The 27,665-nt window shown below is 43.7% G+C and overlaps 1 protein-coding gene across 2 annotated transcripts in view; it reads right to left on the bottom strand.

Moving 5' to 3' along the window:
- The window catches only part of LOC144506441 (protein mono-ADP-ribosyltransferase PARP14-like), a 63,899-nt gene extending 39,160 nt beyond the window's left edge, over positions 1–24,739 (bottom strand). Inside the window, exons 1-7 of one of the 2 annotated variants that reach the window (XM_078232572.1) lie at positions 24,525–24,718; positions 16,630–16,716; positions 13,892–14,019; positions 10,974–11,004; positions 9,600–9,806; positions 7,360–7,590; positions 4,539–6,517 (exon numbers count right to left, since the gene is read on the bottom strand). In XM_078232572.1, coding sequence (XP_078088698.1) covers positions 4,539–6,517; positions 7,360–7,459 — 2,079 coding nt within the window. In that variant the 5' untranslated portion in view covers positions 7,460–7,590; positions 9,600–9,806; positions 10,974–11,004; ... (1 more) ...; positions 16,630–16,716; positions 24,525–24,718. Of the gene's footprint in view, positions 1–4,538; positions 6,518–7,359; positions 7,591–9,599; positions 9,807–10,973; positions 11,005–13,891; positions 14,020–16,629; positions 16,717–24,524 lie in introns of both variants that reach the window. The other variant, XM_078232563.1, reaches the window with a different exon arrangement.
- Positions 24,740–27,665: the final 2,926 nt, after the last annotated feature.

Genomic DNA, 27,665 nt, shown 5'->3' with positions numbered 1-27,665 from the left:
GATACGTGGGTGTTTTTCTGGTTGGCGATCAATGATTAGTGGTGTGCCTCAGGAATCAGTGTTGGGACTGCAATTGTTTACGATTTACATAGATGATTTAGAGTTGGGGGACCAAGTGTAGTGTGTCAAAGGTCGCAGATGACATTGGCTTTGATCTTTGGGTCCTCGCTGTCCACGGGGATGGTGCCGGAGGACTGGAGAGTGGCGAATGTTGTTCCTCTGTTTAAGAAAGGGAATAGAAATGACCCTGGTAATTATAGACCGGTTAGTCTGACTTCGGTGGTTGGTAAATTGATGGAAAAGGTCCTTAGGGATGGGATTTACGACCATTTAGAAAGATGCGGATTAATCCGGGATAGTCAGCACGGATTTGTGAAGGGCAAATCGTGCCTCACAAATTTGATAGAATTTTTTGAGGAGGTAACTAGGTGTGTTGATGAAGGTAGGGCGGTTGATGTCATATACATGGATTTTAGTAAGGCGTTTGATAAGGTCCCCCATGGTCGGCTTATGATGAAAGTAAGGAGGTGTGGGATAGAGGGAAAGTTGGCCGATTGGATAGGTAACTGGCTATCTGATCGAAGACAGAGGGTGGTGGTGGATGGAAAATTTTCGGACTGGAGGCAGGTTGCTAGCGGAGTGCCGCAGGGATCGGTGCTTGGTCCTCTGCTCTTTGTGATTTTTATTAATGACTTAGAGGAGGGGGCTGAAGGGTGGATCAGTAAATTTGCTGATGACACCAAGATTGGTGGAGTAGTGGATGAGGTGGAGGGCTGTTGTAGGCTGCAAAGAGACATAGATAGGATGCAAAGCTGGGCTGAAAAATGGCAAATGGAGTTTAACCCTGATAAATGTGAGGTGATTCATTTTGGTCGGACTAATTTAAATGTGGATTACAGGGTCAAAGGTAGGGTTCTGAAGACTGTGGAGGAACAGAGAGATCTTGGGGTCCATATCCACAGATCTCTAAAGGTTGCCACTCAAGTGGATAGAGCTGTGAAGAAGGCATATAGTGTGTTAGCTTTTATTAACAGGGGGTTGGAGTTTAAGAGCCGTGGGGTTATGCTGCAACTGTACAGGACCTTGGTGAGACCGCATTTGGAATATTGCGTGCAGTTCTGGTCACCTCACTATAAGAAGGATGTGGAAGCGCTGGAAAGAGTGCAGAGGAGATTTACCAGGATGCTGCCTGGTTTGGAGTGTCGGTCTTATGAGGAAAGGTTGAGGGAGCTGGGGCTGTTCTCTCTGGAGCGGAGGAGATTGAGGGGAGACTTAATAGAGGTTTATAAAATGATGAAGGGGATAGATCGAGTGAACGTTCAAAGACTATTTCCTCGGGTGGATGGAGCTATTACAAGGGGGCATAACTATAGGGTTCATGGTGGGAGATATAGGAAGGATATCAGAGGTAGGTTCTTCACGCAGAGAGTGGTTGGGGTGTGGAATGGACTGCCTGCAGTGATAGTGGAGTCAGACACTTTAGGAACATTTAAGCGGTTATTGGATAGGCACATGGAGCACACCAGGATGGTAGGGAGTGGGATAGCTTGATCTTGGTTTCAGATGAAGGTCGGCACAACATCGTGGGCCGAAGGGCCTGTTCTGTGCTGTAATGTTCTATGTTCTATGACACTGAGTGGTAGAGCAAAGTGTGCAGAGGACACAATGTGGGGGGGCGGGATCTTGCAGAAACATATAAGATTATGAAGGGAATAGGATAGAAGCAGGGAGGTTGTTTCCACTGGCGGGTGAAACCAGAATGAGGTGGCATAGCCTCAAAATAAGGGTGAGCACATTTAGAACCGAGTTGAGGAGGAACTTCATCACACAAAGGGTTGTGAATCTGTGGAATTCCCTGCCCAGTAAAGCGGTTGAGGCTATCTCACTGAATGTTTTTAAGGCAAAGATAGACAGATTTTTGATCAGTAAAGGAATTAAGGGTTATGGTGAGCGGGTGGGTAAGTGGAGCTGAGTCCACAAAAAGATCAGCCATTATTTTATTGAATGTCGGAGCAGGCTTGATGGCCTACTCCTGCACCTAGTTCTTATGTTCTTATCCAGTTACTTTTTAAAGGATGTGAGGCAACCCACCTTCACCAGCCTCCCAGGTCAACTCCTCACCTAAAATTTGTGTCCTCTCATGACTGACCCTTCAACTAAGGGAACAGCTGCTCCCCACCAATCCTGTCCATGCCCCTCAATCTTGTTCAAGTCGCCCCTCAGTCTTCTCTGCTCCAATGAAAACAACGCAAGTCTACCCAACCTTTCTTCATAACTTAAATGTTCCATCCCAGGCAAAATTCTAGTGAATCTCCTCTGCACCCTCTCCAGTGCAATCCTATCCTTCCTTTAATATGGCAACCAGAACTGCACACTGTACTCCTGCCTTACCAATGTTCTTTACAGCTCCAACATGACCTTCCTGCTTTTGTAATCAATTGATAAAGGCAAGTGTCTCATATGCCTTTTTCACCACCCCACCAACATGCCCTTCCACAACCTCAGAGATCTGTGGACAAACATTTCAAGGTCCCTTTGTTCCTCAGAACTTCCTAGTGTCATGCCATTCATTGAATACTTCATTGTCAAATTATTCCTTCCAAAGTGTATCACCACACACTTTTCAAGGTTAAATTCCATCTGCTACTTAGCTGCCCATTTGACCATCCCGTTTATATCTTCCTGTAGCCCAAAACACTCAACCTCACTGTGAAAGGTGGTTGTGTCATCCACAAACTTACTAACTCTGCCCCCCACAATTGTCTATGTTGTTTATATAAATGTGGAATAATAGGGGACTCAGCACAGATCCCTGTGGTATGCAATACAAACAGAAAATGCTAGAAAATCTCAGCAGGTCTGACAGCATCTGTGGAGAAAGAATAGCGCCAACATTTTGAGTCAGGATGACCCGTCGTCACAGCTCTGAATAGCAGAGCAGGCTCGAAGGGCCGATTGGCCTAGTCTTGCTTTTAGTTTTTCTTACTATCCCCAATGACAGCTTAATGCCAATTCATGTCAAACCAACCACCACTCTTTGCCCTTACACTCTCCATGTCAACTCACCCAGTAGATACAAGAGCAAAGTTGAGATGAAATAAAATAAAAGTCTAAATAAACAGAACCAAACGATTCAACTACCAGATCAGGTTTAAGCTCTGCTGTCCTGCCACATCCAGTCGTAAATGGTGTTGAATAAGTAACCAACTCACTGGGGGAGGAGGCGCCACAAATATCCCCATCAATGATTGGGGAGCACAGCACATCACTGCAAAATATCAGGCTCAAGCATTTGCAACAATCTTCAGCCAGAAATGCAGAGTGGATGATGCATCATGGCCTCATCGGGAGGTCCCCAACATCACAGATGGTGGTCTTGAGCCAATTTCTTTCACTCCACTTGATATTAAGAAATGGCTGAAGACACTGGATCCTGCAAAAGCTACAGGCCCTGACAATATTCTGGTAATAGTGCTGATGGCTTGTGCTCCAGAAATTGCTGTACCCTGGCAAAGCGGTTCCCGTAAAGCTATTACACTAGCATCTACTCAGCAATGGAGAATAGTTGCCCAGGTATGTTCTGTACACAAAAAGCAGGGCAAATCCAACCTGGTCAATTACTGCCGCATCAGTCAACTCTCAACATCAGTAAAGTGATGCAAGGGGTCATTATCAGCACAATCAAGTGGCACATGCCTAGCAATAATTTGATCACTGACTCAGCTTGGGTTCCGCCAGGATAACTCCGTTCAACCAATGGACAAAAGAGCTAAACTTCAGAGTGAGGTGAGAGTGACTGCCCTTGACATCAAGACCACATTTGTCTGAGTATAGCATCAATGAGCCCGAATGGGCCTGGGTAAGATGCTGAGTTGGTATAGACTCAATGTGCCAAATGGCCTCCTTCTGCACTGAAAGGGTTCTATATCACTACTCCTTCAGTGTCATTGAATCTAAATCTGAAACTCTCTTACTTTTAAACACTATGGGTATATCTACACAGGATGAACTGCAGCTGTTCATGAAGGCAGCTCACTTTCTTAAGGGCAATGAATGGTGATTCCCTGTAAAAATTGGAAATCAAATCAAAATTTGAAACTTGGAACGATTATAGAAAACACCAAATGCTTCAGACAGCCAGAGGAAATGAACCAGCAACTATCCTGTCAGTAGATGATCCCTTTAAATTGCATTAGCAGGGAAGGGGTTTTTCTTGCTGCTGAATGCATGCCCAGCTGTGTGAGGCTAAACAGAGAATGTTGTTTGGAGCGCATGCTCCAAAATAGTAGCATGGCATCCAATCAGTGTTGCACGCTAATTGATGTCATGATCTGGCTGTTCTAAAAGCTTGCAGCAATCAATCATTCAGCTCACAAGTTAGCACTATAATATGGTTCCAGTGCCTTTTATCCCACAGACCTGTGCACATGCTACAGGTGACAGGTGAGATCCGAGGACACGGATGTCATCCAAAAATGTGTAACAATTCAATCCCGATATCCCATCCCTGCACTTCAGTTGCTCACGATTTATTTTACCTTTTGTTCACTGATGTTTCCTTTCAGCAGAATCACCTTTAATCCCTCATCTGTTACAAATGTGTCATCCGAGTTAGCTGGGTCTATCTCAGGTACAGCAGTGACAGGCTGCATTATGGACATGCTGGGTAGTCTGGTGTCTTCTTGCCGGGGTTCCAGGCCTGTGTCGGCCGATGAGCGTTTCTTTTCCCGTTTGAGGGCTAACTTCATCACGGCTGGGATTTTTGAATGTTTAGCTTCGGGTTCCATTACTTGTTTAACGGTTTTCTTCATTGTTTTAATAGCGGCATCATCAGTACTCACAAGTCTGATGTCAATCAGCTTGACATCAGATTTTCTGGATTTCTCACAATATTCTTTGATGGCTTTTACCATTATCCATGTGGAGGACTCACTCGAGCTAATAACTGGAATTGCAATAGATGTGTAAAACTGTTCATTTGCAGCCTTCAGCGCTGCCAATATGATCTTCTTCAGAACTGTTTCTTCTTGCTTATCTGTTTTAGTCCATCTGGCATGCAAGACCACAGAGCATGGTAATTTTCCAGGGCTGCTTGGAATCACAACATCATCTTTCATCATGGATCTGTGTTCTCTCAGTCGATCAGTGCTTTCTTGGAGATCAAGACCACCAGCTTCTACCAGAGCTTTTGACAATCCGGTGGAACAATCAAACATCTCATTTGCCAGGTGTAAAATTGCATTAACTTCATGAATTGCTAAATCATGTTTAACAACGGAGATTCTGAACTTGTTCAGAAACATGACTGACGATACTGTTTCCAGTTCATTGGAAGGAGCAAGATTTATTTGTTGCCCTTCTTGATTTTCTATGTAGATTACACATTGGTAAGGGTTCTCCAGTTTCTTCAAAAGGTCCTGGTTTTTAGCAAAAAACCGAACAGCTCCAGGTTTGCACAGTTTTTTTTGATGCATTTTAACTTGTTTCAATATGTCCAGTATTATAGCTTCAGTTTGTGTTGCATTTTTCATACTTACTCGAATCTGTAACCCCAACGATTGTTCATTTTTCACACAAAGGACATCTATATCTTGGAGGATGTCTGAAAAGTTCACAAACCTTTGGATAAATTCAAAGACACCCAGTGATGGAACTTTAATAAAACAATCGGTCATACGGTTTTCATCCATGTACTTTTTAATGCATATTTTTGCATCTTCAACAATGATCTTGTACCCAACAAGGGTGATACAGTCAGATTGGCCTGAAGCACCTTTTGGTTCCAGGTAGTGCTGCAGCAAGTACTTTTCTTTTACATCTTTTAATTCCAAGTGTTCTTTCTTCATGGATGCTGTGGTTTTCTCCATGAAGAGTTTGAAATCATGTGTACTGTCCATGCAAAAGTTTACTGGAATTGGTACTGTTACTTCTGCAAAGGTCACCTTCAGTTTTTCTTCAGCTTCTAGTACATCTTTTTCTGATGCTGCATACAAAACTCCTTCATCTTCAGCATCATTAAATGCGTATGCTGCATTAATTCTGGAGTCCAAAAACATTTGTGTAAGGAAACCTTCATTGTTTAATTGTGTCAAAAATGTTGTTAAATGTTTTGAAAAATGGCTGATTTTGTTTGTTATTTGGTTTCCTTTACTAAACAGTTTCATTTGAACTTTCAAAACATCTTTTTCCAGCCCTGTAATTTGCACTCTATTTTGCATCATGTCAAAATGCAGCTGAACACTAGGAAATTCTTTGGCTAGATCCTGGTTCTTCAAAATCAATACATAAAACTTGTTTTTGTACTGACATTCCTCAGTCACAGAATTGCTTGCAAGTTTGGTTTCATCTTCATTCTTTTGGATCAGCGTTTCAGAGTCTTTCTTGTCCTTTGATGGTTTAGAGTCATTTCTGTCTTGCTCAGATGTAAATTCCGTTAACTTCTCACCTTCATAATAACGATGCAATTTCAAAGTGTGATCTTTTATGTTGTGTGTTTCAGATAGAACATGTTCAACCGCTGAATTTAAAAAAATGAAAGTTATTTCATCTTAAATTAATAAACTGAATACAGAAGTATCAAAATAACAAACTCTTGATAGTTACAACAATGTAACACAGGAAATTATTTGGGTCCATTGTGTCTAAGCTGCCTTTTCGTGAATGCAATAAAAAACTAATCCTACTATTCGCTCCTTCTCCAATAAGCTTTGCATCATCCTCGGTTTCAAATATTTAGAAATTTTTATGTTAATGACAAACAGCTCCTCGGAGAAAGGATTTTATGTTCCAACAATCCTCTGTATAAAGAAATCCTCTTAACTGGTTGATGACTCTTATCACTGATTCACCAACTTAAGGAAATAAAATAAGGAAAGACTAAGTATCAAACTCTTCCTAATGTTCCCTCGATTAAATCTCCAAATAGCCTTTTCTGCTCGACTGGAAATAATTCCAGGATTTCATGTCAATCCTCACATATATTGTTTACCAACCCTGTCATCATCCCGGTTAATCGGTACTATACTGTATAAGCTTATTATAGTGAGGTGCTCCAAAATGTCTCCCAATAGTCTTTGTCTTAACCAATGATTCGTTGAACAAAATTTACTTTTGTACTAATTTTTCCTTGTAATATCCAAAATCGCACTGGCTTTTTTATCACTTGATTTGTACTGCACTTAGAGAATTAAACATTGGAGTCTTTAAGATTCACTTTTCATCCACAAATTTTCATACCACCATTCTTTCAGCAGGATTTTCCGGTTTTGCCAGCAGCAGACAGAATCACAAATGGGATGGGAAAGAGATAGTGTTCCCTGTACCCAGGTCCAATTCATCTACATATAAATTGAGAATTACCTTCTGGGTTTGGAAAAGTCATTACTGCAGACTGTGTAGATTTGTCCATATTGATTTCCACATTATCATCACATTTCAGGAAGCGTTCAAAATACAACATTAGATAATCTTCCACTATTGAGTCCGGCAGCTGCGTAACACAGAGGCATCGTGTTCTTGGCAAATGCTCAGCAACTGGTTCCAGGCCACGAAATTTTTTATTGTTGAAAGCATGGACAGCTTTATTCAAATCTAGATGGGGAAAACGTGAAAATTCGTAAGTAAAAGAATATTGAAAATTTGCAATTGAACACTGCTTTGTTCTTCAAGAGTGATATTAGATAACAAATAAATTTTGATGGATCACATTCGTGCAAATCCAGGGGAACTCTTTGCTACGATCAGGCACTACTAAAATCAGAGGGTGCAAATTAAAATTAAATATTGAGACAAATAGGTTCAGTGATATCTAAAAACATTTCTAGAAGGAAGGACTGAAGGATAATAAAGTAATCTTGTTCAATTGAAATCAAACGGGTAAATCTGATTAAAATTACACAGTCCTTGACCAGATAGAGTAGGTTGTAAGAATCTTTTCCCCACGTCAGAGGTGTCGAAAATCAGAGGGCATAGGTTTAAGAGGTGGTTTAGAAGGAATCTGAGGTTTTTTTCCCCCCCCCCCACAGAGGGTGCTGGAAATATGGAATACACTGCCTGAGATGTTGGGGAGGCAGGTGCTCTTGCAGCATTTAAGAAGTATCTGGATGAGCACTTTAAATCACCAAGGCATAGTAGGATATGGACTAAGTGCTGGTAAGTGGGATTAGTATAGATTGGTATTTGATGGTCAGGAGAGACATGGTGGGCCGAAGAGACTGTTTTCGTGCTGTACGACTCTATGATTGGACTTGCATTTGTCCTGGCAAATTACTAGCATTATTAAAGAGCCGTTTGTTGAAACTTCTTCGGTTCAAAATAAAGATAGTATATAAATTTGGAGTAGGTCACTTGGCCCCTTGAGCCTGCTCCACTATTGAATAAGATCACAGCTGATCTTACTGATCTCCTGCCTACCTCCAATAAACGTTCATCCTTGTTTATCAAGAATCTATTTAGCTCTGCCTTAAAAATATTCAAAGGCTCTTCTTCCACTATCTTTGAGGAAACGAGTTTCAAAGGCTCACTACCTTCAGGCAGAAAGAAATTCTCCTCATCTCCATCTTAAATGGATGATCCCTTATTTTTAAAGTGACCTCTAACTCTAGATTCTCCCACAAGAGGAAACATCCTTTTCACATCCACCCGACAAGATCTCTCAGGCTCTTAAAGGCTTTAATCAAGTCACCTAAACTCCAGTGGATACAAGCTTAGCCTGTCCAACCTTTCCTCATAAGACAAGCCACCATTGCTCATAATAGTCCAGGAAATCTTTTCTGAACTGCCTGTAAAATGCATTTATATCCTTTCTTCAATTAGGAATACTGTATACAGCATCCAAAATGTGGTCTCACCAGTACTCTATATTTTCAATTGACAGAAATTCTGCAATTTTATTCATGAAATCCACTGTTATATCCTTTACTATAACCATGGCAATTATGCACAATGCAACATTGGTTAATTGCAGCCATGTGTCCAATTTGAAATCCTTGAAAGATGCGGAAGCACATCTAGTAGGGCATGCTTTCCCTCTTGGTGCAGACCTAGCAATGGCCATCACTTCCAGGGTCACTGCTGAAGTTGCTGACCTGCTGCCTTCTAATTAGTTAGTAGCTGTTAGCAGAGTACAACCATCCTTAATAGGGATGGCAGTCCAGGTGACAACCACTTGAGTGGTTGCACTGTAAAATGTGATCTCAATTCCCACTGACTGCCAAAGGAAGAAGGCCCCTCACCTGCAAGCCTGTAGTCAGTAACCCTACCGCCTCAACTAAATTCTGGCCACTCCAGAGCTTTATACCTCCATGTTACATTGTCTGCCTATCCAACCTCACTCACTAATTACCCATCTCTTCCACCAATTGCTTTTGTTGAAACCTGCAACCTCCATATAATTTTTAGTCTTCAACAGCCTCTTGCCTTTAAATGACAACATCCCTTAAACTTTGAAACCATTTTTCTAATTCCATGGGCATCCCTGCCCAACACTTCCTTTACAGATGCAAAACATTTAAATTACATGACACAATGGTTTTGAGTGCAGCTTTCATTACGTAAGTAACTTAGGTTGTGCAATAGTCCCTTATGCACTTAAATCTTACCTATGTTTTCTGCAAATTCCACAATAAAAATGGAAGTTTCATTGGTGTATAAAACCTGGAAAGAGTTGGTGCCACTGCAGCATTCAATGTAAAAACTGAAGTGTTCAAGTTCAAAATCTTCAGTTTGTAATTTAATACAAATTCGATGCGAGTTGATAAGATCACTTTGCTCATTGCCTTCATCCTGTATCTTACTGGGTGAAGCCGCTAGTAGTTTAAAAAGAAAAGAGTAACGGTTAAATCAAAACACTGAAGACGTGGCAGTCCAAGTACATATTCCTGGTATGTGCATATGCACATTCTTGTGAGGAAGCAGGATTGAGGAATTCATAAACCAGGTGCAAGCTCCCAGCAAAAGCCCATCTCATGGCTGAACTTTATATTTAAAAATTAGGTAAGGGAAAAGATCACAGCATCAGGGTCTTCTAGATTATGCTGAAGGAGTTAGAAGTGGGGGTGTGGGGAGGGGGTGTGGTTGGTGTTAGCTGACCTAATGCAGATTTGACAGATGTCCAACATAAACCAACGCATCCAATATGCCTGGGGCGGGATTGTTGTTGGTGCAGACTCGATGGGCCAACACCTTCTGCACTGGGGTTTCTATGATGCCATAAAGTTATACTAAAGACAATAAAAGACCCATGCAGGGCTCATGCTGGAAAAAGACAATCTCTTTGCACATACAACTAAGTGGCAAATAAGGAGTTTAATGCTTGCTTGAAGCCTGCTTTACAAACTGTCTGCCCTAAATGAGGGAGATATTGGGCTGGCTGCTTTCAGGAGAAAGTGATCTTGCATTTAATTTAACCAGTGCTCCTTACAAGGACCATTAAATGCAGCCAAAGAAAAGGAAATTCTTTTAAAGAATAGTTGACTGATTGTGAATTGCCTCTGCCCCTCATGGCCACTCCTTCTCACAATTGTCAACCCACTCTTCCTAACCCCTACTGTCCCCCAAAGTATCGCTCTCTTCCCTTTATATCCGGATCACTACTTCCCCCAATTGTTTTTTTTTGCTTATCCATTCGCTTCCAGGATATTTCCTTCAGTAAAAAGCTTCTGAAGTGTAACCTTATTAAATTCCTACCAACATATGCTGAATATCAGTCATCTGCTCATTTAGTTATCTACGCAAGATCGTCACAGTAGTTGTGAAGCAATCTCTTAATGACTTAAAACAGGTGTCCAACTGATGTTTGGAGTGAAAAATGACTCAGGCACCTGCCGGCGCAATACCCTCACTGACCATTTACTATGTAATACGAATGCAAGATAAAACATTTTAAAACTATCTTACAAACTTCTGCCTCTTTGATTTCCAAAAAATTCAATGCTAGTTGTTGTGGAAAAATACTGATGAACATTCTGTCTTACCTTCAGAGGCACAGGTAGAATCCTTTTTGACCTGAAATTAAAAATAGTCATTAGAAAGACTTAATGGGTGCTAGTATACACTGTAAAGACATTACTGGCCAAGGATTTCCACAAGGAGGTAATTCAGACAGTGATACTAGGATCTGTCATCATCTGCTCTATTTGGTAATTGATCCGGCTACAAGGTTTGGGGAAGGATCCAGAGGAGTAAGCTTCTGGTGGGTGGTGCGTCTGCCATGCTCCCTCCTCCTGTCTCCATCTAAAACAGCTGGTAACTCAAACATTGGCTTGTCAGCCAAGAGGAGTTGAAGGTGTGGAAAAGCAGTAGGGAGAGGACCGGGTTGCTGGCTCCTCCTGAAAATCACTACTCATTGTGTTTGGGGGAGAGCTGCACTGTTGTTGTATGATGTGGAGATGCCAGCGTTGGACTGGGGTAGACACAGTAAGAAGTTTAACAACACCAGGTTAAAGTCCAATGTATCGCTCTCTTTAACCTGGTGTTGTTAAACTTCTTACTCTGTTGTTGTATGTCAGCTGTGGCTTAATTGTTGATACGTTTGCCTCTGATACAGAAGGTTATCGGTTCAAGTCCCACTCCAGGAATAGAATTTAATGCTCCCTCCCTTGGCAGGTTTGCGATGAGGACATTTAATTAGGATGCAGTGAGGACATTTAATTGGGTGGATAGGTAGCCAGTGGGCACCCAGTTACCTTCCTGACTCCACCCTGATTAAGGCCACAGAGGAAAGATCCCACTGCCAGTTGAGGTCCTTAAGTGAGTCATGAATGCCCTCTTCAAAGGTCTCATCCCACTGCTGCTGGTATTAATTTAGCAGCATAAGAACATAAGAACTAGGAGCAGGAGTAGGCCATCTGGCCCCTCGAGCCTGCTCCACCATTCAATAAGATCATGGCTGATCTTTACATGGACTCAGCTCCACTTACCCGCCCGCTCACCATAACCCTTAATTCCTTTACTGTTCAAAGATTTATCTATCCTTGCCTTAAAAACATTCAATGAGGTAGCCTCAACTGCTTCACTGGGCAGGGAATTCCACAGATTCACAACCCTTTGTGTGAAGAAGTTCCTCCTCAACTCAGTCCTAAATCTGCTTCCACTTATTTTTAGGCCATGCCCCCTAGTTCTAGTGAAGCAAATGGACAGACTCGCCATGCAAATGGCATGACAAAAAAATGTGTGCAGGGTTACTTGCCAATTCCAAAGGGTGGGCCTCTCATTCAAAGGCACTGAGTGGGACCTGGCATCAGGCAGAGGATCTTGTGGAACGCCACTGTCCTTTGCTGCTGATCCCCTTCCTCCATGACCCTCCTCACCCGGTGCTAGTCTCTGACTGGATGGCAGCTCTCAGTCTTTGGGACCCCCTGGAGTCCTTGGTCCCATGAAAAGCCCACTGCTGTTCTCTTCAGCAGCCGAGCAAAGTCCACCATCCCAGAAATTATGCACAAAATCTAGACTGATGCACCGTGCAGTTCTGTGGGAATGCTGCACTCAGGAGATCCCTTCTTTCTTATCAGGCATTAAACGAAGGTCCTGTCTGCTCTCTCAGGTGAACATAAAAGATCTTTTGGCATTATTACAAAGAACACCAGAGGGGTCATCTTAATGTCTTGTGAATATCTAACCCTCAATCAATATCATTTAAACAGACTGTCTGGTCATTACCATCTGCTATTTGTGACATCGCTGTGTAAATCGGCCGCTGCATTTTCTGCACTGCAACAATGACATATTTCAAAAGTGCTTCATTGGTGATAAAGTTTTGGGACATCCGGAGGTCAAAATATATAACTGTAATCTCTCCATTTTGGAAAAAATTGTTGTGCCTGCCAGTGGCCTGTAGAGAGTGTTACATTTAGGTTCCCTGAGTCAGCTCTTGTTTTAAAACAACAACTTGTAATTTAATAGCACCTTTAAAGTAATAATACTTCACCAAGGCATTAGAAAACAAAATATAGCATAGAGTCATGTAAGAAGATATTAAGGCAGATAGCAGAGGGGTTTTAAGAAGTGTTCTAAAGGAAAAAAGCAGGAGCTGTAGTAAAGGGATTCAAAACTTAGGACTAGGCAATTGAAGGAATGGCCAGCAAAGGTGCAGTGATGAAAATTGGGGGTGTTTAAGAAGCCAGAAAGAGTGCACATTTACTGGAGGGTTGAGGGGCAGGTGGTTGCAGAAATGGAGAAGGGCGAGGTCATGAAGGGAGTCGCTTGACCTGGAGTCACGGTAGGCCAAGAGCATAAGGGTGGGCAGCACAGTGGCACAATGGTTAGCACTGCTGCCTCACAGCGCCAGGGACCTCGGTTTGATTCCTGGCTTGGGTGACTGTGTGTGGAGTTTGTGCGTTGTCCCCATGTCTGCATGGGTTTCCTCCCATACTCCAAAGGTGTGCAGGTTAGGTAAATTGGCCATACTAAATGTGCAGGTTTGCAAGGTTGGGTGGAGGGGAATGCCTGGGTGGGATGCGCTTTCAGAGAGTCGGTGCAGGCTCGATGGGCCGAATGGCCTCCTACTGCACTATCAAGATTCTATTCTATTCTATGAGAGAGGAATGGAACTTGGTGCGAGTTAAGACATGGGCAGTTTTGAAATAGTCGAATCTAAAGGTAACTCCCAGGGTCAAGGATCCTACCTACTCTCAGACTTTTGAACATTTATTAATAGATGCATTTAGTTGAGGCCCTTTACTGAAATTGACAAATTCAAGTTCGACACAATGTACTTAAAACTCATTATTAAAATCTAATAGTATTCCAGAGTAACATCAGTACTATCCCAGAAGAATAACACCAGTAAAATGGTCTGAACTGTTTTTTCCTTTTTGAATTTCAGATATTGGCGTTCCGTCATTTAGTGGCAACTGAATTTTGTGTAATGACTGTTGCATGGAGTTATACTTACTGGTGAGGAAAATTCCTGCACATCATCTTTGGAATTTGTCTGTGTACCACTGTACTGAGTTACTGAGAGTTGAATGCTTTGTCCATCAATGGTAATGGTATGTGTCCTTTCCAGGACAGACGTTTGAGCTAAAATTGTAACCAGAAAAATCAAATATTTACAAATAGTTGGAAAAATTATAGATTAGAATTAAAAACATCATACAATTATTCTTAAAATAAAAGCAAAATACTGCAGATGTTTTAAATCTGAAATAAAGGTGGAGAATGCCAAAAATATGCAATGCCCTCTGTAAAGACATAAACACTGAGGGCGAGATTTTCTGGCCTCCTACTACGTGTTTCCCATGGCAGGAGGAGGCGCGCCGTTCACCAAGATCTGCTGGTCCCACTGCTGAAAATGGGATTTCCCATTGTGTCCTCCCCACACCGCTGAGAAACCCGGGGATCCACCATTTACAGGAATGGAAGATCCGCCAGAATGAAAGGCCAGAAAGATCTGGCCTGAGCATTTCAGGTGAATTGTTAATACTACAAATTAAGACTAAGTTTGTAAAATTGGAGGGACTTGAATAGATAGTGGCATGAGCAAATATAAGGAGACATCTTTATAAAAGAGTTCTAAAGAGACATTTATTGACATTAGTTGGGAAGTAGATATGGGGCCATACACTTGCATAGCATTTTGTGAATAAATCTAAAACACCTGGGCACAAATGTTGCTGAGATGGAGGGGTTCCTCACCTTAGTCAAAATGGCACCAGGAACCCTGATTCTGGAAGTCCCATCTCCATATCAGCAGCCCCCCATTTTTGCTGGGGTGGGTAAGAATGAGGGCAGGCCTTATTTCACAGATCCACAGTTCATAGAAGCAGTGGCACACAAATTAAAAATAAATTGGGGCGTAGTGCATAGGGCTGGTGGACTCAAGAACAAGTCTACAGGACATCCTGGACAAGGACTTGTTCAAGGGGACTCTGGGTGAGATGAAAGGGGTTGAAATTAAAATTCAGGTGAAAATAGAGACTCGGCCAAGAGCCTGAAGGCACGTCCGGTACCACATTTTTGATTTTTTTTATGGTCACATGTATTAGTGTGCAGTAAAAAGTATTGTTTCTTGCACACTATATAGACGAAGCATACCATTCATAGAGTACATAGGGGAGACAAAGAGGGAGCAGAATGTAGTGTTACTGTCACAGTTAAGGTGTAGGGAAAGATCACTTAATATAAGGCAAGTCCATTCAAAAGTCTGATGGCAGCAGAGAAGAAGCTGCCCTTGAGTCGGTTGGTGCATGATCTCAAACTTTTGTACCTTTTTCCTGATGGAACAAGGTGGAAGAGAGTATGCCTGGGGTGCGTGGGGTCCTTGATTATGCTGGCTGTTTTTCCGAGGCAGTGGGAATTGTAGACAGAGTCAAGGGATTGGAGGTTGGTTTGCGTGATGGACTGGGCTATGTTCACACCCCTTTGTAGCTTCTTGCATTCTTGGTCAGAGCAGGTATGCCATCTGGCTGAAAGCGGAGGCGAAACTAGAAAGGCTGGTGAATATGGGAGCATTGGAATCAGTAGCCACTACCAAATGGGCCACCCCAATTGTTCCAGTTTTAAAAACAGATGGCATGGTTAGAATCTGTGGGGACTTCAAGATCACTGTCAACCCAGCATTGTGTGTGGATCAATACCTACTTCTTCTCATTGAGGACCTATTTAGTGATTTTGCAGAGTGGGGTTTGATTGGGATGATTAGCAGGCAAGGTCATGTGACAGGGAAACTGGGCTTACACAGAATATTCAAGCTGAGATGCTGCTTTTGGAGTTGAGAGAGAGCAGTGTTCTCTTTTCCCCTCTCTGAAGTTGGAGACTAGAATCTGCCAGGAGATAAGTCTCTTTTTTGAGAGTTGCCATTTGAGAGTGAATCTCTCTCGGAGAGTTGCTGTTTTGGAAACTGCTGTCTGGATCTCTGTCCAGGAGTGTTAAAAAGATGAAAATCTAGCATCACATGAGCATACTTGATTTTGTGCCAACTAATTCTGAAGAAGGGTTTAGTTTAGTTTATTTCTCAGTGTCACAAGTAGGCTTACATTAACACTGCAATGAAGTTACTGTGAAAATCCTCTCGTCGTCACACTCCGGCGCCTGTTCGGGTACACTGAGGGAGAATTTAGCATGGCCAATGCACGTCTTTTGGGCTGTGGGAGGAAACCAGAGCACCTGGAGGAAACCCTCGCAGACATGGGGAGAACATGCAGACTCTGCACAGACGGTGACTACGGGGCATTGCTTTAAATTGGAACTACAGAGATAGCTAGCTGTTAAGGATCATACTTTGCCATGTCTAAGTATTTTAATTTGTAAAAGTTATGCTAATTCTTATTGTTATATTCTGTTCTTAAATAAACTTTGTTTTGACAGAAGATTCCTGGTGAATCACTGGAATCATACCTGGGGCGGGACACCTGATGTCACCCTAATGTCAAAATAAAATGTAAAAGTTAGGGTCCAGGCTAACTGCAGAATACTAATAAACCTTGTGGTTTCTGGTCTGGGCCTTAACACCTGTCACAGACCTATCTCCAAATAGGTGTCGCGGAAGAGTCCCAACCACCTCTGACGATATTAACTCAGCGGGGACTTTTATGTTACAACCAACTTCCCTTTGGCATCACGTTGGCACAGGCTCTTTTCCAGAGAGCAATGGATCAAATATTACGTGGGTTACCGGAGCTCCAGTGTTACCTGGACGATATTTTGGTGACAGGCTCCACCAAAAAACAGCATTTGAAGAAGCCAGAAGACACCCTCAGAAGATTGCAGGAGCATTGCCTGCAAGTAATAAAGAAAAATGCGAATTCTTTAGAAATTCAGTTGAATAGCTGGACCATGTCATTGATAGTGAAGGTTTGCACAAGGCACCCAAGAAAATGGATGCCATTATGCAGGCTCCTTGACCAGAGAATGTATCGCAGTTATCTTGTGGTTGATAAACTACTATGGCAAGTTTGTGTCAGATTTGGTAAGTACGTTAAAACCCTTATACCAACTGCTTGGGAATGGAGATGGACCCAGATGTGTGAGGAGGCTTATTGGGAGGTAATATAAGATTTAAGGAAATCAGAAGTGCTAACCCATTTCAACCTAAGTTGTCACTGCAATTAGTCTGCGATGCCTCACTTTATGGGGTTGGCGCTGTATTGTCGCATGTATTGGTTAATAGAAGGGAAAGACCCATTGCCTTTGTATCAAGGTCTTTGACGAAAATGGAGGAAAACTATGCCCAGATCGAAAAGGAAGGATTGAGTGTTTGAGTGAAGAAATTCTCACACTTCCAGTGCAGCTGTCAGTTCATGCTGCTGAGCAAGCACAGGTTCCTCACCACCATTTTTGGGCCAAAGACAGGAACGTGGTGGCAAAGATGGGCACCTCTTCTACCTATGACATACAATATCGACAATCAGAGAAGCATGGCATGCAGTTGCTCTTTCGAGGCTGCCTCTCCCTGGAGGAATGCATGTTCCTGATTGTAATTTAAAAATCATGTGTTTTTATCAACAAGGCACCGGTGTCTGCCAATCCAGGTGCAGTGGAACCAGTCTTATGTCAAGTCATGAATTCAGACCTGAGAAGGAGGACCAGACAGATTTACGTCACTATCTGTGCAGGGAGTGGGAGTTGACCATATCAGACAGATGTCTATAGTGGGGGATGAGAGTGGTCATTCCTCCCACATTAAGAGGAAAGGTGTGGAACAAGTGCACCAAGGGCACCTGGGTGTGGTGCTGATGAAAGAGGTTGCCAGGAGCTATTTTTGGTGGCCAAGTGTAGACTCCCAGATCTAGAAGGCAGGTTCTTGTGAATCCTGTGCTCTAGTAAGGAAGGTGCCGCTGTTGTCATCCTTTCACCTATGGGAATGGCCTGAACACAAGAATTAGGAGCAGGAGTAGGCCATCTGGCCCCTCGAGCCTGCTCCACCATTCAATAAGATCATGGCTGATCTTTACATGGACTCAGCTCCACTTACCTGCCCGCTCACCATAACCCTTAATTCCTTTACTGTTCAAAAATGTATCTATCCTTGCCTTAAAAACATTCAATGAGGTAGCCTCAACTGCTTCACTGGGCAGAGAATTCCACAGATTCACAACCCTTTGTGTGAAGAGGTTCCTGCTTAACTCAGTCCGAAATCTGCTTCCCCTTATTTTGAGGCTATGCCCCCTAGTTCTAGTTTCACCCACCAGTGGAAACAACTTCCCTGCTTCTAATCTATTCTCTTCATGTTTCCATAAGATCGCCCCTCATTCTTCTGAATTCCAATGAGTACAACCCCAATCTACTCAGTCTCTCCTCATAAACCAACCCTCTCAACTCCGGAATCAACTTAGTGAATCTCCTCTGTACCTCCTCCAGTGTCAGTATATTCTTTCTCAAGTAAGGAGACCAAAACTGTACACCGTACTCCAGGTGTGGCCTCACCAGCACCTTATACAGCTGCAACATAACCTCCCTGTTTTTAAACTCCATCCCTCTAGCAATAAAGGACAAAATTCCATTTGCCTTCTTAATTACCTGCTGTACCTGCAAACAAACTCCTTGAGATTCCTGCACAAGGACACCCAGGTCCCTCTGCACAGCAACATGCTGCAATATTTTACCATTTAAATAATAGTCCATTTTGCTGCTATTCCTACCAAAATGCATGACCTCACATTTACCAACATTGTACTCCATCTGCCAGACCTTCACCCACTCACTTAGACTATCTAATAAAGGATGTTGCCTGGTATGGTGGGAAAATCGTATGAGGAAAGGCTGAGGGGCTTGAGGTTGTTTTCGTTAGAGAGAAGGTTAAGAGGTGACTTAATAGAGGCATACAAGATGATCAGAGGATTAGATAGGGTGGATAGTGAGAGCCTTTTTCCTCGGATGGTGATGGCTAGCACGAGGGGACATAGCTTTAAATTGAGGGGTGAGAGATATAGGACAGATGTTGGAGGTAGGTTCTTTACTCAGAGAGTAGTAAGGGCGTGGAATGCCCTGCCTGCAGCAGTAGTGGGCTCGTCAACATTAAGAGCATTCAAATGGTTATTGGATAAACATATGGATGATATTGGAATAGTGTAGATTAGAGGGGCTTTAGATTGGTTCCACTGGTCGGCGCAACATCGAGGGCCGAAGGGCCTGTACTGCGTTGTTATGTTCTATCTATGTCCCTTTGCAGACTTTCAGCGTCCTCTGCACACTTTGCTCTGCGACTCATCTTAGTGTCATCTGTGAATTTTGACACACTACACTTGGTCCCCAACTCCAAATCATCTATGTAAATCGTAAACAATTGCAGTCCCAACACGGATTCCTGAGGGACACTGCTAGTCACTAATCACCAACCAGAAAAACATCCATTTACCCCCACTCTTTGCTTTCTGTTAGTTAACCAATCCTCTATCCATGCTAATACATTACCCGTAACACTGTGCACCTTTATCTTATGTAGCAGTCTTTGGTGCGGCACCTTGTCAAATGCCTTCTGGAAATCCAGATACACCACATCCACAGGTTCCCCATTGTCCACTGCACATGTTCTCAAAGAATTCCACCAAATTAGTCAAACATGACCTTCCCTTCATGAACCCATGCCGCATCTTACCAATGGGACAATTTATATCCAGATGTTTCGCTATTTCTTTCTTGATGATAGATTCAAGCATTTTCCCTACTACAGAAGTTAAGCTAACCGGCCTATAGTTACCCACCTTTTGTCTACCTCCTTTTTTAAACAGTGGCGTCACATTTGCTGTTTTCCAATCTGCGGGAACCACCCCAGAGTCCAGCGAATTTTGGTAAATTACCACTAGTGCATTTGCTATTTCTCCCGTCATCTCTTTTAATACCCTGGGATGCATTCCATCAGGACCAGGAGACTTGTCTACCTTTAGCCCCATTAACTTGCCCAACACTACCTCTTTCATGATAATGATAGTTTCTAGGTCCTCACCTGCCATAGCCTTCCTGTCATCAATTTTTGGCATGTTATTTGTGTCTTCCACTGTGAAGACCGACACAAAATACCTGGTCAATGCCTCAGCCATTTTCTCATTTCCAGTTATTACAGCCCCCTTCTCATCCTCTAAAAGGACCAATGTTTACTTTAGCCACTCTTTTTCATTTTGTATATATTTGTAAAACTTTTGCTATCTGTTTTTATATTCTGAGCTAGTTTACTCTCATGACCCATCTTACTTTTCTTTATAGCTTTTTTCGTGGCTTTCTGCTGACCTTTAAAGATTTCCCAATCCTCTAGGTTCCCACTAATCTTTGTCACTTTGTATGCATTTTCTTTCAATTTGATATCCTCCTTTATTTCCTCAGATATCCACGGCTGATTATCTCTTTTTCTACAGTCCTTCCTTATCACTGGTATATACTTTTGCTGAGCACTGTAAAAGATCGCTTTGAAAGTCCTCCACTGTTCGTCAATTGTCCCACCATAAACGTCCCACCATGAAGCTCCATTGCAAAGGATGTACATTGACTTCGCAGGTTCAGTGAAAGGACAAATGTTATGGGTGGTAGTCGATGCCCACTACATATGGCCAGAAGTGGCAATCATGAAGTCGGTTTCCACAGAGGCAACAATAGGGGATTTTCACGGGAACTTCGTTGCAATGTGAATGTAAACCTACTTGTGACTAATAAATAAACTTTAGATTTTTTAGACTGGATGAATTATTTGCTAGATTTGGGAATCCCAAACAAGTGGTGAGTGACAATGGGACCCAGTTTGTGGCGAAGGAGCTTGGAGAGTACCTTGATCACAGAGGAGTCCGACAAGTGAGGATGGCTCCGTACCACCCAGCGACCAGGCAGAGAGGTTGCTTGAACTTTGAAGCAGGTGCTAAAAGCTTCCAAAGGGGAGGGTTCACCTTTGGGATAGGATCCTCAATATGTTACATAATATGCCACATGTGACAACTCAGTGTTCACCAGTGTTGTTAATGTATAATCGCAAACTGAGGACCTGGTGAGGTCGGAAGAGATAAGAGAAGTGGTAGAAATGAAGCAGGAAGGACTGATGGCCTGAAAGGAGGGGAATTCCAAGTTGAGGAATTTCCAAAAGGGAGACATCGTGCTGGCCAGGAATTACACATCTGGAGAGAAATGGGCCCCTATGGTGGTGGTGGCCCAAACGGGGCCATTATCATATATGGTGCAGACCAGAGATGAGCTGGTCTGGAGGTGGCACGTGGATCAGCTGGTCGCCACACCATATCAATGGAGGGAAGTCCTCCAAGATCCTGAAACATTTCAGATGGAGCCAGGGGAACCAACCAGCCAAGTGTTCCTGAGACAGGCATAGTCTTACCCAGGGAGGAGATGTTAACAACGTCTACAGAAAATGGAAACCACTCTCAAGAGGAAGCTATTAATGTGCAACCAGAGCTTCCGGAAATTCAGAGAATGACACCCAAGAAGGCCCTTGAGATGTTCGTCTCAGAACCGTCATCCCCCAGAAAGACTGATTATGTCAATGCAGATGCTAATTGGATGGAGCTTGCTAAAGTCAGTCTTGTACTGTGCTACTGTCACTACATTGAATAAACCGTTCCTATTTTATTTACACCTACTTACATTGTGGTCTCTTCATAATCCATGACTAGACCTCAAACATAATTAGTCTTAAACCTTTCAAAGTATTTTAAAAAGGGGCCCTGGCATGAGGAGTCCAAGAATTTGTTTGTTTCAGGTGATTGGCCCCTTCCAATAAGGAAATTGGGCTCCTTAGACATAAAAAGCTAACTCAATTTTGGGGTCCATTTGCAATGTGCAAAGTCTCATCAGTTGCACCAAACTCTCTGCAGGCTCTGGTGGAGCACGAGGGCCCCTCCTGTATCCAGCAAAAATAATCTGGCCGCAAAACTACTCGCCTCCGTGCACTTTAAATTATGATCAGGCAGGGGCAGCCATGAGCGAGGCTGCAATCTGGCAAGCTTCCTGATTCGCCTGTTTGACATTTCAAAACCCGCTTGCCATCAACAAATGAGCAGGGGCCACTTCGCTGCCACAACAGGCAGCAAACTCTCTGATGGCTGGTCATCCAAAAGTCACACTACCAGAAGGACGTGGAAGCTTTAGAGAGAGTGCAGAGGAGGTTTACCAGGATGTTGCCTGGTATGGAAGGGCTTAGTTATGAGGAGAGATTGGGTAAACTGGGGTTGTTCTCACTGGAAAGACGGAGGATGAGGGGTGACCTAATAGAGGTGTATAGAATTATGAAAGACATAGATAGGGTGAATGGTGAGAAGCTTTTTCCCAGGTCGGTGGTGACGTTCACGAGGGGTCATAGGTTCAAGGTGAGGGGGGGGGGGGGGGGGGAGGTTTAACACGGATATCAGAAGGACGTTTTTTTACACAGAGGGTGGTGGGGGCCTGGAATGCACTGCCGGGCAAGGTGGTGGAGGCGGACACACTGGGAACGTTTAAGACTTATCTAGATAGCCACATGAACGGAGTGGGAATGGAGGGATACAAAAGAATGGTCTAGTTTGGACCAGGGAGGGCTTGGAGGGCCGAAGGGCCTGTTCCTGTGCTGTATTGTTCTTTGTTCTAAGTCAAAAAACAACCCCATTCTCATTTGGAAATAATTCCATGCTAGAAACAAGGGGGTTCATTTTCATCTTTATTCCATGGTAATTTGAAATCAACAAGCAAAACTGGGCTGCTTCTATAACAGGTTCAACCACATTACTGTTCCAACAGTGAAGATGAAAGATTACCCAAAGGTTTTCCAAGATCACCACCAAGACTTCACACAGTCCTGCTGCCCCCAGTTTTCCATCCATTGCTGTATCTCAGATAATGTTCTTTTTGGTTTTCATTTTCTCTATAACAATTGCCTGTATTCTACTAATTTATTTTAATTGACCTAACTCACGGTGTTAGAGCCATAAAGGTAGACAGCACGCACGGGGGGAGGTCATTCAGCCAAATGTGTCAGCACAGCTAAGTTGATGCCCAAAGTTAAGTCAACTTTTCTAACATTTTAATATGACTCCGGCTGCCTATAGTTTCTGATAAACAAAGTAAATGACAGGAAATGAAACTGAAACCTTCTTGTTTTTAAACTAGTTCCCTGGTAAACATTAGGTTTCCACACCAACATTCCCAGTTAAATAGGCAAGCTGGAAGGCATTTCTGATCGGGGAGGGATTGTTTTCACGGGTCATGAATTTTTCTGTTTTAACATCAGGGGCTGCAAAGTGGCTTGAAGCTGTTTATGTATACGTTGGGTGTATGTGGAGAGCTAAAAGAAGGTTGTTTTGCAGTTATGACAAATTTAATGACAGGACCTGAGCATTTTTGTCACCGTTTCTGAGCTACAGCCAGTCAAATTGAGAGACTGTTGGGTACAAAGTTGGGTAGGTCGGCCTTTGGCACCAAATGGGAAGCAGAGATGAGAGATTTATAGGCTTTGCCAGGTGGGGGGAGGGGAGAGAATGTTGTGGCAAGAAGGCTCTTTGGTGAAGGAAATTGGAGTTTTTGGGGTGGGGAGTAGATTGCAGGTCTTGGGGCGAGTTGGGGGTCCTTAGGAAGTGGCCAACGTTGGAAGGGTCAGAGGGGGAAATCGATCACCTCGAAGGGAGAATAAGAGCTGGAGAAGGAGAGTAGAGGTCTCAGAGCGAGTGCGGATGCAGGAAATGGGTGCCGTGGGGGGCAGAGAACACCGGGAGGGTCTGAGGGGAAATTGACGACCACGGGAAATCAGAGATTTGGTGAGAGATTAGAAAGGTCGGGGGAGACTGTACGGTCTCCAGAGGATAAATCAGAAGTGCTGGTGAAGGAGATCGGAGGCTTGCGGGGAAGACCGTTCAAATAGGGGTTCAGATTAGTAACATTTTGGGAGATCCGAAGGGTCAAGAATGTCCAATGCAGAGGATGAAGTAGTAAACTGGGAAGGCACTTTCTCCTCGATACGGCATTCCCCCGGCTCGCAACCGAAAGTTTACTTGAGAAATCCAGCCAGCCAGGGTTAAATTTCAAATGGTGGTTAATTTTGGAGGTTATTGGTCTCATAATATTTAGACGATCGATCCACCTACTGCGAGGAGGGTGATTGTCCATTCTGTCTTCGTTAAAGTTAGGAATGGGCGTTTCAAAATGTTTACATGCCACCTGATACAAACTCGCCCATTTTTAGTTATTGAAATTCGCCCAAATATTTGGGGGTTTTTTTGCATTTTGGTGACATTTCTAATGTTTCAATAACAGCAATGATTTTGTTTGGTAAACTGAGAGTCTTCTAGAGTTTAATACTGCGGGCCCACAGGAAGGTGGCGATATTTTCAGGAAGTTTCTGACATTAACAATTGGTTCAATGATTCGAAAACATTGATTAAAGTTCGAAAGAGTAAATACAATGTGTTTAATCTTATGTTAGTTGTGAAAAGTTTGCAGATCTGCGTTAAAATTAATTTGAATTCTTAAAGACTTGGTCTTGGTTATTTTCACTTTCAGTTTCATTTCCTCATTATAAGATCGGCTGTATGATTTGAATTAATCGCCACTGTTTATTTTATATATTTTACCACCAATTGCTCCGCATTTCCACAACTCAAAATGAATGTAAAATTAAAACATACCATCTTTTTTGAGGAATGTCACCACGGCATCTCCATTTTCAACAATTTTAACGTCACATTCCCCACCACCTGACCTCTTCTTGCTTTGAAAGTAAGCAGCTAATTTGTTTTGAATTGCTTTTTTTGTAATCTGTGAAAAACCAGTAACTAAGACAGCCAAACCACCACCCTCGTTAGCCATGCCGCCTTAACTGATCGAGAATCGAAAGGACAGTCTCATTTTATGAGGAGGAGTGAGTTAAAAACATGAATCATCCAATGAAATGCCCGAGTGACTACAATATACAACGAAATTTTTAAAAATGTAATGGAATTTAATTTAGAATCGGGCTTTGAAATTAAATTCTATTTTTAAAAAGACTAAGCAATGTTGTGAATTATTATATTGTGGGAGGATATATTTGCTTCTTTAAAATCTTTCAATTACAACTTCTGTTTCAGTTTCACTTTTCCAGTAATTGCTACATTTTACTTTTAGAAACCCTACAGTACAGAAAGAGGCCATTCGGCCCATCGAGTCTGCACCGACCACAATCCCACCCAGACCCTACCCCCATATCCCTACATATTTTACCCACTAATCCCTCTAACCTACGCATCTCAAGACACTAAGGGCAATTTTAGCATGGCCAATCAACCTAACCCGCACATCTTTGGACTGATCAGCTGAATAGATGTACATCAGCTGAATAGATGTACATAACTCACTCAAAGAGCTCTTACGCATCTCACCATGGCAGATGGTGAATTTAGCCATCCTAGGATACGTGGTGGAAAACGGGGTCATTGGCCCTGATCCAGACCGTATGCGCCCCCTTTCTGAACTTCCCTTGCCCACTCGTGCAAAAGCACTGCTGCTTAGGCTTCTTCTCTTATTATGCGCAGTGGGTTCCCAGTTACGCGGACAAAGCCTGTCCGCTCATTAAGTCCACTACTTTTCCCCTAATGCCTGAGGCCCGATTGGCCTTTGATAAATTGAAAGCCGACATCGCGAAAGCTACGATGCACGCTGTTGATGAGTCCATCCCCTTTCAGGTGGAGAGCGATGCATCTGATTTCGCCCTGGCCGCCACACTTAATCAGGCGGGCAGGCCCGTCGCATTTTTTTCCCGCACCCTCCAAGGCCCCGAAATTCGGCATTCAGCGGTGGAAAAGGAGGCCCAGGCCATTGTGGAGGCCGTCAGGCACTGGCGCCATTACTTGGCGGGAAAACGGTTCACCCTGATCACGGACCAGCGGTCCGTGGCGTTCATGTTTAATAACACGCAGAGGGGCAAGATCAAGAATGACAAGATCTTGCGGTGGAGAATTGAACTCTCCACCTATAGCTATGACATCATGTATCGTCCAGGGAAACTCAATGAGCCCTCGGATGCCCTCTGGCGTGGAACATGCGCCAGTATACAGGAGGACCGTTTGCAGGCTCTCCATAATGACCTATGCCATCCTGGGGTCACTCGGCTCTACCACTTTATAAATCTGCCCTACTCGGTGGAGGACGTCAGGTCCATAACAAGAAGCTGTCGGGTATGCGTGGAATACAAACCGCACTTTTACCGACCTGACCGGGCACATTTAGTCAAGGCCACTCGTCCCTTCGAGAGACTGAGTGTCGATTTTAAGGGCCCCTTCCCTCAACAGATCGGAATGTGTACTTCCTCAACATCATTGACGAGTACTCTAGATTCCCTTTTGTTGTTCCCTGCTCTGATACATCCGCTGCCACGGTTATCAAGGCATTCCGTGATCTTTTTACCCTGTTCGGGTACCCCGGCTACATTCACAGCGACAGGGGCTCGTCGTTCATGAGCGATGACTTGAGGCAATACCTGCTCTCATACGGGATTGCCTCTAGTAGGACCACGAGCTACAACCCTAGGGGTAACGGACAGGTGGAACGTGAGAATGCTACAGTCTGGAAGGCTGTCTTACTGGCGTTGAAGTCAAAAAGCCTTCCAGTCTCCCGTTGGCAAGAGGTGCTCCCTGATGCGCTCCATTCTATTCGCTCACTCCTGTGTATGGCAACCAACGCTACTCCCCATGAGAGGATGTTTTCATTCCCTTGGAAGTCTTCCTCGGGGACCTCATTACCGTCTTGGTTGACGTACTCAGGACCTGTCCTCCTGCGGCGACATGTAAGGGCCCGCAAGTCCGACCCGTTGGTCGAACAGGTCCATCTCCTCCACGCCAACCCTCAGTATGCCTATGTGGCATACCCGGACGGGCGAGAGACACGGTCTCGATCCGAGACCTGGCGCCAGCAGGGGACGTAGCAACCCCTGTCGCTCCCATACCCCCTGTTACAAACCCCATAACTCTTGTTTCCCCCCCGGACACGGCGCGGGCAGCATCGGGACCATTGCTTAACCCTTTTACTCCCGTGTACAGCTTGCCTGAGTCCAGAGGATGGTCGCCACTTCAGGGCGTGTCGGGACTCCATGGATTACCGTCACCTCAGGGGCAACTGGCCCGTGCGTCTGTGGAGGAACAGCTGGACATCGCCTTGGGGAGAACGCCACCGCAAGTGCCTACTCCGGTGTCACCGCCGGTATTGAGGAGGTCACAACGACGGTGCGGTCCCCCTGACCGTCTGAACTTATAGACTGACGACAAATTATTCTGTTTTTGTACCCCGCCGGCCTTTGTTTTCAAAGGAGGGGTGAATGTGGTGAACCATCGTTGGTTCCCACTGGATAGTACTGAGCCAGGGTCTGGCCAGTACTACAAGTATGTACATATGTTGCTGTTGGGTTAGGGATGGGTTGTTCTACTTGTTGCTGTTGGGGTTAGGGTGGGGTTGTTACACCTTTGTATTGTAGTATTGTGGTACATCCCAGTCGGGCTCCGCCTCCTGGGAGAGGTATAAAGGTCCCTGCTCTGGCTGGGACCCCTCAGTCTGGGATCGTGTATATAATTGGTAGTTGCTTTGTTACAGCAAATAAAAGCCTTTATTTCCTGAGCATCAAGCCTCGTGTATGATAACGCGCATCAGATACGTAATTAAACTGCCCAATGATACCGATGGAAAACTAATGCTGCATGACCATTAATTAAAAATACCACGCAATCCATTACTAAAAGTGCTGTTTAGAGGCTGCATGCCCCAGCAGAGAACCCAAGTTTGTGCATGGACATTTCCAC

This window comes from Mustelus asterias, chromosome 2 (assembly GCF_964213995.1).
Source record: "Mustelus asterias chromosome 2, sMusAst1.hap1.1, whole genome shotgun sequence".
Classification (NCBI taxonomy): domain Eukaryota; kingdom Metazoa; phylum Chordata; class Chondrichthyes; order Carcharhiniformes; family Triakidae; genus Mustelus; species Mustelus asterias.
This window is presented reverse-complemented; position numbering and strand designations above follow the sequence as displayed.